Source organism: Sus scrofa, chromosome 4 (assembly GCF_000003025.6).
Source record: "Sus scrofa isolate TJ Tabasco breed Duroc chromosome 4, Sscrofa11.1, whole genome shotgun sequence".
Lineage (NCBI taxonomy): Eukaryota > Metazoa > Chordata > Mammalia > Artiodactyla > Suidae > Sus > Sus scrofa.
Window position 1 is genome coordinate 16327948 of NC_010446.5, and position 14222 is coordinate 16342169.

The 14222-nt window shown below is 46.6% G+C and overlaps 1 protein-coding gene across 4 annotated transcripts in view; it reads left to right on the plus strand.

Moving 5' to 3' along the window:
• The window catches only part of DERL1 (derlin 1), a 30999-nt gene extending 17541 nt beyond the window's left edge, over positions 1-13458 (plus strand). For 3 of the 4 annotated variants that reach the window (XM_021088670.1, XM_021088669.1, XM_021088668.1), the window contains 6 exons: positions 1012-1076; positions 2146-2172; positions 2749-2844; positions 4956-5008; positions 7313-7423; positions 11158-13458. In XM_021088670.1, the coding sequence (XP_020944329.1) occupies positions 1047-1076; positions 2146-2172; positions 2749-2844; positions 4956-5008; positions 7313-7423; positions 11158-11296 (456 nt within the window). In that variant the 5' untranslated portion in view covers positions 1012-1046 and the 3' untranslated portion in view covers positions 11297-13458. 4 annotated transcript variants of the gene reach the window in all.

Genomic DNA, 14222 nt, shown 5'->3' on the forward strand with positions numbered 1-14222 from the left:
CCTGGTGATCATTCTGCTCAGTCATAAGACAGAGCCCAGTATGTGGTGTAGGGACAAGAACACTGAACTAGTAGTTAGCTTTCACTCTGCTTCTGAAAGCCATGTGACTTGGGTCATGTCACTTCATTTCCTCATCTGTGACAAGGGGGCGTAGGTCTTTCCATTCTCCCTCACAGATGTAGCAGGAGGGTGATGAGTCAAGGCCGTGGAAAGGTTTGGCTGTCCCCAGCTCTCCCCACCATCGTTTTCCTTTGCCAGCTTGTAAGCTTCCGCAAGATGGAGACTGAGTCTTCTCAGTAAGCCTTGTGCTGGACTAAGTGGTAATTGTGTGTGTGTGTGTGTGTGTGTGTGTGTGTGTGTGTTCAGTAATAACAGCCTCTGAGCAGAGTCATGTGGAGGAGGCACAGTGGGAGGCAAAATGGACACGGTTCCTGGCCTGACGGACCCACGGTCTAGGGGAGGGAGATGGCGTTAACCAGGTGATCACAAACGTGTCCCCATCTCTTCTCGTGACAAGAGCTGTCCGCGGGCCGAGAGGGGCTTCAGGAGATGGGGTCTCAGTAGCTGTGGGCCTGACCATCCTCCCTTGGGGTCTCTTTCAGCTCATGCCAGTCGAACATGTTACAGACTGGAGTTCAGTTAGGAGAGCACAGATCAGAGCTCCCGCTGGGGTGCGGTGGGTTAAGAACCTGACTGTAGTGGCTCAGGTCGCAGCTGTGGCTCAGATCTGATCCCTGGCCCGGGAACTTCCATGTGCTGCAGGTGCGGCCATAAAAAAAAAAGAGAGAGAGAGAGAACACAGCCTAGCCTTGATATCCAGGTGACTTGAGTTCAGGGCTTTATTGCACACATGGTTTTAGATATTAAAACAATTTTCTTTTGCTTCAGAGGAGTGGTTTTAAAATATTCTAATTTTTTGCTTTCTCTGTAATTTTTGGAAGTATTTCTCAACATTGACATTCCATTGTTTAAAATTCTGAACCATGACATTTGGCTTATTTTTGTTTCCAGGAGCTTTCGATGGGAGGCCGGCCGACTATTTATTCATGCTCCTCTTTAACTGGATTTGCATTGTGGTATCCTTCAGTCTGTTATTTTGGGCCAGAAATAACCAGGATTTTTTGCCCCCCCCCCAGGGTTTGGGGAGATAGATAGTAATCCATATAACATTTTAAACATATAATATTTGCATCTTTGTTTAGTGCAGTTAATAATTAAGAATCATGAAAGTCCTTTTCAAAAGCAGGAGTAAATCATGGAACCCTAGTGTGATGGATTCTCCCGTCATTGCCTTTGTGGGCTTTTTGCACATTTGGTTGAGTTTTATTACCGTTCCTGCTCCTTGTTCCCAGTTCTCTGTGTTCTCGTGTGTGACAGCTTGTTGACTGCAGCACAAAGAGATTCCGTGCCATGAGACAGCTTTTGAAAGCTGTGGTCCTTATCAGAAAATTAATTTACAACCAGCCTCCTTCTCTGACTTGATTGCCGTCTTAGTCTCGGGGCCTTAAGTCGTCATTCAGGCCCCGTGGAGGTCCCCGGCCCTGGGAGAGGCCACAGCAGTCTCGCTGCTGGCGGTGCATCCCCCACACTTGTCGGCAGCCTCCTGGCTGCGACCTCTGCAGATGGTGAGAGCAGCAGAAGGGTTTGGTGGCTCAAGTCCTGTGCAGAGTTGGTGAGCCCACCATCACTCTGGGGCTCAGCTGCCATTGCAACTTGGCCAAGAGGCAGAAAAATGTGGCACTTTGGATGCCCTTTTCCCTCCTTTAGGGGAAGGAAAAGAGTTTTGGGGTCTCACCCGCGCCCTGGAGCCCCGAATGTGAGTCGAAGCATTCTTTGGTTCAGAGGGCGCAGGCACCTCCATCTCTTAGTTGAAGGAGAGATGCTAAAATGCGGTGGCAGGGCACAGGGGACGCAGGTGACCAGACGGAGTCATAGACCACAGCAGTTAATTTCTATTCTTTCTTTGTCATCGGGTAGTCGAATAGCACCTTCAGAATGAAGATTATTAGACATCTTTGTGTTCTAGGGTGTTTTAAGCAACGTAAACCATAGAAGAGTGTTTCCTTCAGAAAACTGGAATGCAGTGAACTTTTACTAGGTGCAGAATGCTTTGTTTCTGTCTGATCTTTAACTTGACAAACCAAGATTACTGGCTTAGCAATGGATATGCAGGTAAGTGTCCCTTGAAACTGTCTGTTTGCCTTTTTATGTGTTTCGAATTTACCCGCTCTTCAGCCCAAAGATGGCCTTTGATAGAAGTTTAAATCATATTAACTACATGGTTAATGATATGATATGTTGAAGATCTTACGTGAAGTCCCTAAAGCATTACTTTTCTTGTTAATTTCTGGCTTTCTTCTTATGTATGAACGTTGAGAATGATGGTTATCCAGTATTTTCTAAGCGTCTGTGGATATGTAGTTTTTGTAAAAATTGAGACTATACAGTAAGTAAAGCTTTATTGCATACTTTTTTCAAGTAACAAAGCTTGCCCCTGATACTTCTAAATCTACCCAAAATAATATAATTGTGTTGTATTTTATTACAAGATTTTAAAGCATGCATTGAATGATTAAGGGAAAGGGCCAACTTTTAATTCTGATGAGTTGAATTTCTTTCTGCGTTTTGACTGTCCATAGGTGAGTTTATTTGGAGGGGAGAGGTTAAAAAGAGAAAAAGGTAGCTTGACGCTTGGCTTGTTCTCAGTGCCGCTGGAGCCCTGTCCTTACGTGTTCCTTTCTCTTGCAGTTGCTGATGATCCCTCTGATCATGTCAGTGCTTTACGTCTGGGCCCAGCTGAACAGAGACATGATTGTATCGTTTTGGTTTGGAACAAGATTTAAGGTACTATAACCTAGCTGGCAGATTTTCCTTTTCATTAGTCTTTGCAAAAATCCCGCTCTTCAGCCCAAAGATGCACTTTCTGACACAACCAGCAGAGGTCACTGCAGAGCAGCAAACCACAGGCAAGCCCCCTCGCCCCTCCTCAGTCACCCTGCTGTTCTTTAGCCAAACCTCAGTCCTTTGCTGTTAGTTCTTGGCCCCTTAGGCCTGTGTCCCCGAGTGATCTCATGTATGTGTGTGGTAGAGGGAGGGAGGGATACTCATGTGGAACTATTTCTTTGAAAATCCATTCTTATCATTCCCTGTTATGTGGTTTACACTCTAGCCAAACAGATTTTTATTTTATTTATTTTTTTGCCTCCCAAACACTTCCCTTTGTGCCTTTGCTCACAATCTGCCCGCAACATCTTTTTGATTTTCTTCTTTATGAAAACTGTACTTTTTTTTTTTCCCCTTGGCCGCCTTTGGCATATTGAGTTCCTGGGCCAGGGATCAGATCCGAGCTGCAGTTGCAGAAACGCCTGATTCTTAACCTACTGTGCCAGGCTGGGGATTAAACCTGCGTCCCTGCGTGCCAGAGACACTGCCAATCCCGTTGTGCCACAGTGGGAACTCCAAACCGTACTCTTTTTTTTTTTTGTCTTTTTCCCTTTTCTAGGGCTACTCCCACAGCATATGGAGGTTCCCAGGCTAGGGGTCCAATCGGAGCTGTAGCCGCCAGCCTACGCCAGAGCCACAGCAACGTGGGATCCGAGCCGCGTCCGCAACCTACACCACAGCTCACGGCAACACCGGATCCTCAACCCACTGAGCAAGGCCAGGGATCGAACCCGCAACCTCATGGTTCCTAGCCAGATTCGTTAACCACTGCACCATGAGGGGAACTCCGAAACCATACTCTTTTTTTAATTTGAGTTGGGACTGAGTGTATTTCCTGCCTCATCTGTCTGTGGCATTCATCTTGCCTTTGGGCTCTTGCACTACTTTGTGTTCCTCTTAGAGCACTTACCATATTCTACCTTCAAGTTATCGACATGTGTGATATTTTTGCAACTCCCTTAGCTATTAGATTGATGTCTTGAATCTGGAAGGGATGTTGACCCAAAGTAAATAGGCTGTCAGATATTTCTCCAGCAAGAAGGTTTACTTGGGATCGACAGAGAATTGCATTTTGGAGTCTGCAGCCATGGCTGGCCACGTGTGAGTCCCTGCACACCAAGGGAAGGAGAGAGCTTTTATAGAGAGAGGAAGAGGAAGTTGGGAGGGCCGTGGTAAACAGAGCTTGTCATTGGCTGAGTCCTTGCAAGGAAAGAAGTCTGTCTTCTTCCTGTTGGGCTCTGCTTTTGGAACAGGGCGCGAGAGCTCCCCCTTCTGGTCTCCCAACTGTACTTAATTGAGGTTTCTGTTTATTAATTTTTTACAGGGGCTCCAATGTTGAATTTGTCTGGAGAGCTCTCTCATTTGGCAGAGTGGGTTTTTTTTTTTTTTTAAGTTTTATGGAAGTATAATTGATTTACAAGGTTGTGATAATTTCTGCTGTATGACAGTGATTCAGTTATATATATACACACATCCATTCTTTTTCAGAGTCCTTTCCCATATAGATTATCACAGAATATTGAGTAGAGTTCCCTGGGCTGTACAGGAAGTCTTGTACGGGAGAGTGTTAGTTCAAGATGTATAATGTGGTAAAAATTCGAAATGATTTTGTGAAGTACGTAAAAGGAGAACCTAAAAAGATGGGGGTATTTGGTAAGTTACTGGTAACAATTTGCTGGCTGGAGTCTTAGTGTGCCTCTCTTATGGACTATGTTTCTGTTAGCATCCATAGGGGACACGTCTGTTTTCTAAAGCTGTTATAATTCAGCAGGGTACGTATCACATCTGAAAACTACGGGCAAAGTACCTTGTCTTGAGTTACTAATATATAAATAAGCATAATTTTAGGTGGGAATGTTTAAGTACAACAGGAATGATGCCAGATGGATCTAAGGAATTTTTGCAGTGACTTTCCAAAAGATTTATAGACACCCTTGTTAGGATAACCGTACCCATAGCAGCCCCTTAGCAGTTGTATGGAGTTATTCATGTTTGTGTATCTTCTTTCCTAGGCCTGTTATTTACCTTGGGTTATCCTTGGATTCAACTATATCATCGGAGGCTCGTAAGTGATAATAGATTTATTGCAAACTGATCCTGGGAAGACTTTCATTATTCTTTATCTTTTTTTTTTCTAAACTTTATTAGAACTTTAAAGAGGAGTTCCTGTCGTGGCTCAGTGGTTAATGAATCCGACTAAGAACCATGAGGTTGCAGGTTCCATCCCTGGCCTTGCTCAGTGGGTTAAGGATCCGGTGTTTCCGTGAGCTGTGGTGTAGGTTGCAGATGCGGCTTGGATCCCTGTTGCTGTGGCTCTGGTGTAGGCTGGCGGCTACAGCTTTGATTCGACCCCTAGCCTGGGAACCTCCATATGCTGTGGGAGTGACCCTAGAAAAGGCAAAAGACAAAGAAAAAAAAAAAAGAACTTTAAAGAATCTCAGCATTGATGCTTTGATACCTTATCGTATTGATAATTTCATTCTGATATAATTGTTTAAAATTGCAGGACTTTAAACATATTTAACACTTTTTTTTTTCTTTTTTTTTTTTTTTTTCTTTTTTGGCCACAGCTGCAGCATGTGGAAGTTCCTGGGCCAGAGATTGAACCTGAATTTCAGTTGTGACCTGAACCACAGCTGGAGCAATGCTGGATCCTTACTGTCTGTGCCACACAGCAGCTTCCTAGCACTGAATTTTTCTTTTCTGTCTTTTTTTTTTGTTTTGGTTAGTTTGTTGTTAGAGTATATATGCTTCCATATATGTGCTTTTGAATAAATATTTCTGGATTCACTGTCCAGATAGAGCAAACATAGAGACCTAATTTCTATCCAGGCTGAGCCCTTTGTGCATAAAATTACTGTTTTTTATTCCTTTTTGTTGTTGTTGCGCCCGTGGCCTGTGGAAATTTCCAGGCCAGGGATTGAACTCAAGCCAAAATGGTTAAAGCTGGGCCCTTAACCGCTAGGCCACCAGGGAACTCCCTGTTTTTTTATTCTTAAGGCATATTCCAGAATGCCTATGGAAACTCCTCAGATCAGGTGGGGAGTAGTTTTGTCAGCGGTTTGATAGTACAGAAGTTTTGATGAAACAGGGTCAGATTTCTTATCTGGAATTAGACCTGAGACTTAAGAAAACCTTGAATGCATCCAGTCAAAATTTTAGGAGGATTTCAAGATGCAGCTATTCTAAGAACTCCTCTTTCTGACATTACACGATGTTTTTTTATGTTTTTAAAATAGATTTTCATAGTGCTAGTCCTTTTAAGATTCTGTTTAAAAATTGAAGTGTAGTTGATTGACAGTGTTGTGTTAGTTTCTGTTATACAGCAAAGTGATTCAGTTATGCATACATACATATATATACATGTACATACATTTTTTGGTATTCTTTTCCATTATGGCTTATCACAAGATACTGAATACAGTCCCTTGTGCTCTCCGGTGGGATCTTGTTGATGTATTTTTTATAGAGTCGTTTGTATCTGCTAATCCCAAACTCCTCATTTATGCTTCTCCCTCCCATCTCCCCCCGCTTTGGTAGCCATACGTTTATTTGCTGTGTCTGTGAGTCTGTTTCGGTTTTATGATAGTACTAGTGCTTAATACACCTGACGTCTTTGCTCCGTGTGGTCCTGACTTGAACTGCATCCATAGGAGGGAGGGAATGAGTCGAGTACACAGACTCTGTTTAGAGCAGAGCAAGCTCGGTAGAACTGCCCTGCGGCCAGAAGAGCAGTCAGGTCTGGGAGGAGGTGTAGACACTGATTTCCTACAACAGGAGTCCCCTAGAGGTGAAGACGGGAGGCTATGTAGGAGTGGATCTGTGAATCCAGGATTACAAGGTGAAGGTCAGCTTTCCAAGGTGATCGCTATGATGTCTCACAGTCAGGGACACAAGGGCAAAGGCAAATGAGCCCTGGGTCCGTGTCTGGAAGAGGGGAGTGGACATGGACGCTCCCTCCTTTCCGTCCCTGCGTCTCTCTTGCCCGCCCTCACATCTGCCATTTTGCAAATGCGGTGTTCACATCTGGTAGCATTCAGAAGCTTGCTTTGCAGCTCCCCCAACCTTGGAGGCCGGAAGTAGCAAAAACCGTATTTTGAGGATGGGCTGGGGCTTGAAAGAGATGTCAGAGGAGCAGCTGGCCTTGAAGAGCACAGGCCGCGCTGGTCCAGCAGGATGGACGTCCCGTCTCATTCAGGATGCGTTCGCCACTCAGACGATGACAGGGCTCACTGTCGAGCTGTCACCGACTCCCAGGGCCCAGAAATGGGCGGTCTCGAAGGATCTGAGCCCTGTGCTCTTAGTTAAAACTTGGGGCCTCTCACTTTACTACTCGACCGTCTTTAAACTCTTGGCTTTCTGTCCGCAGGGTCATCAACGAGCTTATCGGAAATCTCGTTGGACACCTTTATTTCTTCCTCATGTTCAGATACCCAATGGACTTGGGAGGAAGAAACTTTCTGTCCACGCCTCAGTTTTTGTAAGTGTTTCTTCCTCTTTTTCAGCAATCGTTTTAACCGCCCAAGTTCTTCTGCGCCCTGATAAAAACTCCCTGAGGGGTAGGATTTCCCTCTTTGTCTGATGGAAGAATACAAGCCAACAAGGGCGTTGCCCGGGTCACACAGGCACAGGAAGCCAGGGCTCAAGGCCTCGGCCTGGCCTCCTGGAGCCCTGGTAGCCAGGGGCCACTGAGCCCAGATTCTGGCATCTCAGGGAGCTGAGGGCCCTGCTGAGCAGGCAGGCACCTGTGTGCACAGCAAGGGACCAGGGTGACAGGGTGACCACGGTTTTAGCCAAGATTTTGGCTGAGGAAGGGGTAAGAGGGTAAGTGGGCTCATTGTTAGCAGCCTAAAACAATTTGTGTATTCAGTAGTAGAGATTAGAATGCTTTTTTTTTTTTTTTTTTTGCTTTTTAGGGCCATACCTGCGGCATGTTGAAGTTCCCAGGCTAGGGGTTGAATCGGAGCTACAGCTGCCGGCCTATACCACAGCCACAGCAATGCTGGATCTGAGCTGAAACTGTGACCTATACCACAGCAAATGCTGGATCCTTAACTCACGGAGCAAGGCCAGGGCTTGAACCTGCGTCCTCATGGATACTGGTCAGCTTTGTTACTGCTGAGCCACAGCAGGAATTCCCTAGGCTAGAATCCTGAAAGGACTTTTCAGAGTTACACACAGAGACCCGAGGCATGTATAGTCCTGCCCCGGAGGCTGTTCTTGTACCCTGTCTCCCCGCAGGATGTGCAAAGGTCAGGATGCCGAGGGCCCAGCTTTGGTTTGGGGGCAGACCTGGCCTGGAGTCCTGTTCCCCTCCTGTACCAACTTTGATACTGGGGAAGTGACGGAGTAAATGCTCCAGGTCCGTGAGTCGGGGGGAGGCCCTGCAGGAGGTGAGACGTGCAGGAGGTGAGACCTGCACCGCAGTGGGCATTCTGCAAATGCAGGCTCTCAGCCTCGCTCCTGAAGTTGGGGCTGGGAGGACGGGCTTCCCACGAGCTCAAAGAGATGCTGACACGCTTAAGCCTGTAAGCGGTGTGACCCCTCTGTCAGTGAAGCGAAAGGCTGCTGAGGAAGGGACCAGTGACATTGCCATCTGGGTGTCACCGCCGGCCTCACAATCACGCCTCATCTCCACTCGTGCATATGCGATAATAGCTTGCATTTAAAAGCTTAAAAAAAAAAAAAAAAAAAGCGAAAAACCATTTTCATGTCCTGCTCATATTAATGTTTTGCAGTTTGTCATTCTTCCAAGGGGCCAATGAGGGCAGTACAACTTGAGTAGGCACCCCTCCACCCCTCTTTCCTAGGTTAGAGGAAGGTTTTTGAAAGACTTCTTGAGATAAAATATACAAACAGGGAAGTACACTGTTGTTGTACGTGTGTGTGAGATACTGTTGGTGTGTGTGCGCGTGCCTGCGTGCCTGCGTGTGTGTGTGTGTGTGTGTGTGTGTATGTATGTATTGGAAGGTTTGTTTTTTTAAATGGCCACACCTGCAGCATATGGAAGTTCCCTGGCCAGGGATTGAATCCGAGCTGCAGATATCAATACTGGATCCTTTAACCCACTGCCCGGAGCCAGGGATCAAACCTGCACCTCTTCTGTGACCCGAGCCACTGCAGTCAGATTCTTGACCCCACTGCGCCACAGCAGGAACTGCTGGTTTTATTTTTTTCATTAAAAACGTAAAAAGAGATTCATTTCCCTTCCAAGCCTTGAGTCGCCTTCCCAAACCCAGATGACCGATCTGCTTTGTAATTGTCAAAGCACACGATCACAGCAGGTTTGGATTTTTCATCTTGGTTTATCAGGTGGGATGGCAGATGCATCAATTAAAAAAAACAAACACTTGTTGCTTTGTGGGGACAGCCGAGGGTGATTTTACTTTAAAAGGCCGTCGTCTTCATGGCTTGGAGAGATTTCTCGGTTGTGGACAAGAACGTCTATGGGAGTCTAGTGGCAAAATCAACAGCACGCTGGCGTCCGTCTTCCCCTTGAGCTTTCCCCGTTGGTAGAAGCCCTTCTGTTAAATTTTGCATAAAGATCAGATGACAAAATGTAGCTCCTTGCACAGGCAGTAACTGCTTTGAAATTACCATAAATCTTTGTTGATTATGTATAATTGGGTATCTTTTTATACTAATTACTTGCATTTAATTTCCCTATCTGTTGAAGCCCTGGAGATGGCTTCCATATTGTCTCAGAGTAAGAAGCAAAGCAAGACAGCCCTCGCGTTGCCTTTTTTAAGTCTCCTGATTTATTATATACTTCGGAGGCACGTTATTGTGCCAGAACGGCATGAATGTTGGGAAACCGGCGCTTGCAAATACATGTTGATGGAATGATAAAACTGTATTTGTTTAAAAAGGAAGACGTGAGCTACAGAATTCTAAGACGTATCACGATTCTGCATCCCACGTAGAAACGTAGACAGACCCTCTTCTGTGCACGGTTATTTTTCTGTTTAAACGGGGTTTGTTGCTGGAGGGGAGGGAGGCTGCCGCTGACAGGGATGATGCAGACCCATGAAGGGTCCAGTCACGGTCGCCTGAACGGCGCCCTCTGTGTCCCTGTGGGAGCGTGAGGTGTGGGCACATGTGCAGGGTGCCAGCTCCAGAGCCAGGCCGCCTGGCCTCGAATCCCGACTGTCACTTTAGAAGACCTTTGCTCAGTCTTGCCTCAGTTTTCACCTCTGTGAGATGGGGTGATCGCAGTGGCTGCCTCACAGGGCGGACGAGGAGATGAGATGAGCCGATAAACCTGAAGCGCCTTGTGTAAGGGAAACGCTGTGACAAGGGTGAGCTCGGCAGGCCTCTTGCTGTGGGCAGGTCACACCTCGCGCCTGCCTGCTCTCGGTGCCATGAGGAGTTTAAACAGTGGTCCCAGCTCACGGTCTTTGCTTTCAAACCAAAACATTTAGACATGAGCATCTGATAAGTGGAATGGGTTAAAATACATTCTCAGTTGACTAATCGTTAAGGAAGGGAAATAGCTGGAAAAACTTTTGAGAATGTGGAGGTCCAGGCTTACATTTTCTTAGCTGTTCCGTGACTGCATTTATTAATTTGAAAGATGGGAAATCAGCTAACCTTTCCGGGCCTCAGCCTTCCCACCATCTACAGGTGGGAAGAATGCAGGGGGAGGGCAGACTGAGTAGACTTAACACGCCCAAACTCCAAGGCACAAAGCCACCTTCTCCATTGTCCCTTGACGGGGGCTGAAGACCCCAGACGCATCACAGAGATGCCACGCAGGGCTTATGCACACCGGCTGCAAGTTTATCCTTTGGAACTGAATTTTGTATCCTTTGAGCCAGTTCAATCCGTATTTGTATAAACCAAAATGCCTTGTAGATGGTTCTTTCTGGATATTGGGCTTGTGGGTGTAATATTTTTGTTTCCATACTGTCTGCATGAATTGCTTTTATAATCAGAAAAAAAAATTTTTTTTAGAGTGACATTAGCCTGAAAGCTCAATCAATTAAAACAAAACAAAACAAAAACCACCTCAAGAGTGGGTGCCTTTTGTGGCCAGGCCCTTGCGCTAAGTGCTGAATGGGCAAAGTTTAATAAGACGGTGTCCTCAGCCTCTCCCGCAGCCTCAGACGAATGTAATTTGATGTGGCAGATGCTGCGGGAACAGCAGTGGGACGGATGACCACGTGGAAGTGACGGTGTGGCCTTCTCTCTTGTTTCTCGCCCTTTGTGCTCCAGGTACCGCTGGCTGCCCAGCAGGAGAGGAGGGGTGTCAGGGTTTGGCGTGCCCCCTGCTAGCATGCGGCGAGCCGCCGATCAGAACGGCGGCGGCGGGAGACACAACTGGGGACAGGGCTTTCGCCTCGGGGACCAGTGAAGGAGTGGCCTCTGGCCCGCCCACCAGCCTCTCCGCTCCGATGAAGTCTCCCAGTGCTGGGTGACCTTACCCACCGAGTTCTAGCCGATGCTGTTGGACCCAACCCACACTGAATGTAGTCTTTCAGTCCAAGACAGCAGTTTTTTTAAATCCTGAAGAAAAAAAATATAAGTGTTCCTCACGTTCCATGATTCTCATTCAAGTCCTTACTGCTGAGAAGAACAAATATCAGCTGTGCAAATTTCAGAACTGCCCGTGTTCTTTTGGTGTCTTCTCTCCCTTTTCCATCTGCATAGTGGGTTTCGGCAGGTCCCGCCCTGCTGGCACCAAGCTGGGCACCGGGGGTCGGGTCACCAGCCCCTCATCAAAGGGACTCTTACCTCTTTCTCGCACACACGCCTCCCCCCCTCCTCCCCAGCCCCACATTTGCAGCTAGAGGAGGTCGCCCACAAAGCCGTTCTGCCTCTGACATGCTCTGTGTATTGACTTCTGCCAACGCTTGGCTGACAAAGACCTTGCTCCACCGTTTTCCAGGGGCTGAGCTCTCGCCGTGGGGGACAAGGCGCAGCAGCGGATGGAGAGCTCTCCCAGCTTTTGGAATGGCCGTGACCTGGTGTCAGTTGCCCCCATCTGTCACGTCTTCAGCTGTTTGATAAAAACAGCCAAAAGCACCACTGAGTCAGTGAGGACCTCAGATTGCTATGAATGAGACGTGAGGGTGGTTGCTAGGCGTTTTTTTTTTTTTTTTTTTAATCCAAAGTAAGCAAAACTCTGGTGGAGTTGGATCTGACACGGGGGCTGGGTTTAAACTGCGGTGGGCACAGTCCCTTTGCATCTCACGTAGGGCACACTGGCTCTGTGTGTACCTAGAGGAGTGGGTTTGTACTGTGCTAGAAAGTTCCAAATCACATTGGCCCCAGGGATTACCTCTCTTTGCGAGGCTCCTGGGCGTTAATTCTACTTCCTTCTCTTTCTGGATATATGTTTATCGAGTAGAGCGAAGGTGAGAACCATAAACCTTATTTAAGTTGTCAATTTTATTTTATTTTTCAAACTGACACCCCCAAGCCCCTACCCCCCACCCCTGGTAGCCATGTGCTTCGGTTAATTGTGAGGAGGGTGCAGCCCCTGTGTACGTAGGTCTTATTTTAGGAGCTGTTATATGCACATCTAAGTGGAATACAAAATTTGGGGTGGTAATGGCTTTAGAGACATCTGTGTTTGAGTGTGCGAGGGTCTTTTTTAATTTTGCTTCATGAAGAATCATCAGACCAGCTTCAACATCCGCTACTCTTTTTTCATAGGTAAGCTTTTCCCATCAGAGCTAGGCTTGTCACCAAATAGTGTTTTTGAAGGCTACGATGTTTCACAGTTTCTTATTTTATATTTTTATTCTGCAAGCAGACTGCTAGGAGCAGGGTTGAGTGACTGCCATACTTTGAATCAACTGAAAAAAAAAAGGCTTTGAACATTCTGATCAGTGGCTCTTTGCAAGAAACACTGTGTGCGGACAGTGTGACTCCGGGCCTCGCTCTGACGCAGCGATGTGTGTTGTACTAGGAAATGGGGGTCTGAAAACAGCGCCTCATTTTTAATGAAGTGTGTGTGTGTGTGTGTGTGTACCTCCTCATACTTAATTTATATGATAAAATAGGCGGGGAGCATCTGAACCCTAACTGTCATATGTTCTGCTGTTGACCTGTGGCCACAATAAAATTTACTTATGAAATTTTAGAAGCCCTTCATCCTGTTATGTTGCACTCGACTCACCATGAGGAGTGGAAGCAGAAGACTCCCACGGTAAGTGAGCCAGAGTCTCTCATATGCTGTCTTAGCAGCTCAACTGCCTCAGAGCAGTAGTCTTTCTCAAGGCTACCGGCAGTCCTTAGAATTCTTCAGTTCAAGGCCAAAGTTCATTTAAGTTCTTCCTCTTAAACACATTCAGGAAGCTGATACTTTTATTACTTTTGTCTGGATAACCAATCCTTTGGGAAGAATTTTAGCTAAGCAAGCTATCTGAGATGTGACTTGGCTAGGCAAGTTGTGATGGGGGCTTCTCTTTAGGAATGAAAAAAAATCCTAATTTTGTATGGAGAAATTCCCTTTTTTGTAACCCATCCTTTTTATTGGTAAAAAATTGTAAATTAAAATGTGCAACTTGATGGTTGTCTGTCTTAAGTTTCCAAATGCCTACTCTGCCGCCTCTTGTAGACATGACGTGATGTTTCTAGCCGGTCATCTCTTGGTGGACACTGAGGAGGGTCCAGTGTGTGTCGCTATTACAGCGACATGGCCAACAGTTTTATACCTGCTTTTGCTCGTGTGTGGAAAAATACCTCTAGGATTCCTTCCTGGAAGTAGGATGTCTGGGTTTTCATTATAATGAAGCAGGATGCCTCAGAACATTGGGTTAGGGGTTATATCCTTTTAGGATGTTTCATAGCATTTCTGTCGCCCCCACCCATGAGTCTGAGTCCTAGGACCCAACAGAATTAGTTTAATCCTGTTTCTGTCTAAGAAAGCATAGATCACGAAAGGCAGAGGCCATGACATTCCCGAGCTGTCGAAGTCTATCCCGGGCCTGGAGCAGGCCCTCTTCCTTCATCACGAGGTGGGCCAAGGGGATGGAGCAGGGCCGTGCACCCCTCTTCTAGTGCTGAAAAAACGGGAACAATCCTTGTTTTGAAGGCCAGCACGTTACCAGTATCCCCACTGTTCTGAGCTGCCCTTTGAGTAACAGTGAGCTGATGGGCGATGTTGGAGCTGCCAACAGCTGCATCTGCTGCCACCTCAGGTCCTGTCCCCTTGGAACTTCTCAACAGTAACAGCAGTGCTTCACCGGTGGAAAAATGTACTCCTCTCCGCTTGGCTTTTTCACCGTTAGTATCTTGAAAGGCTGGGCTGTGAGAACACACGCCACCTGGCA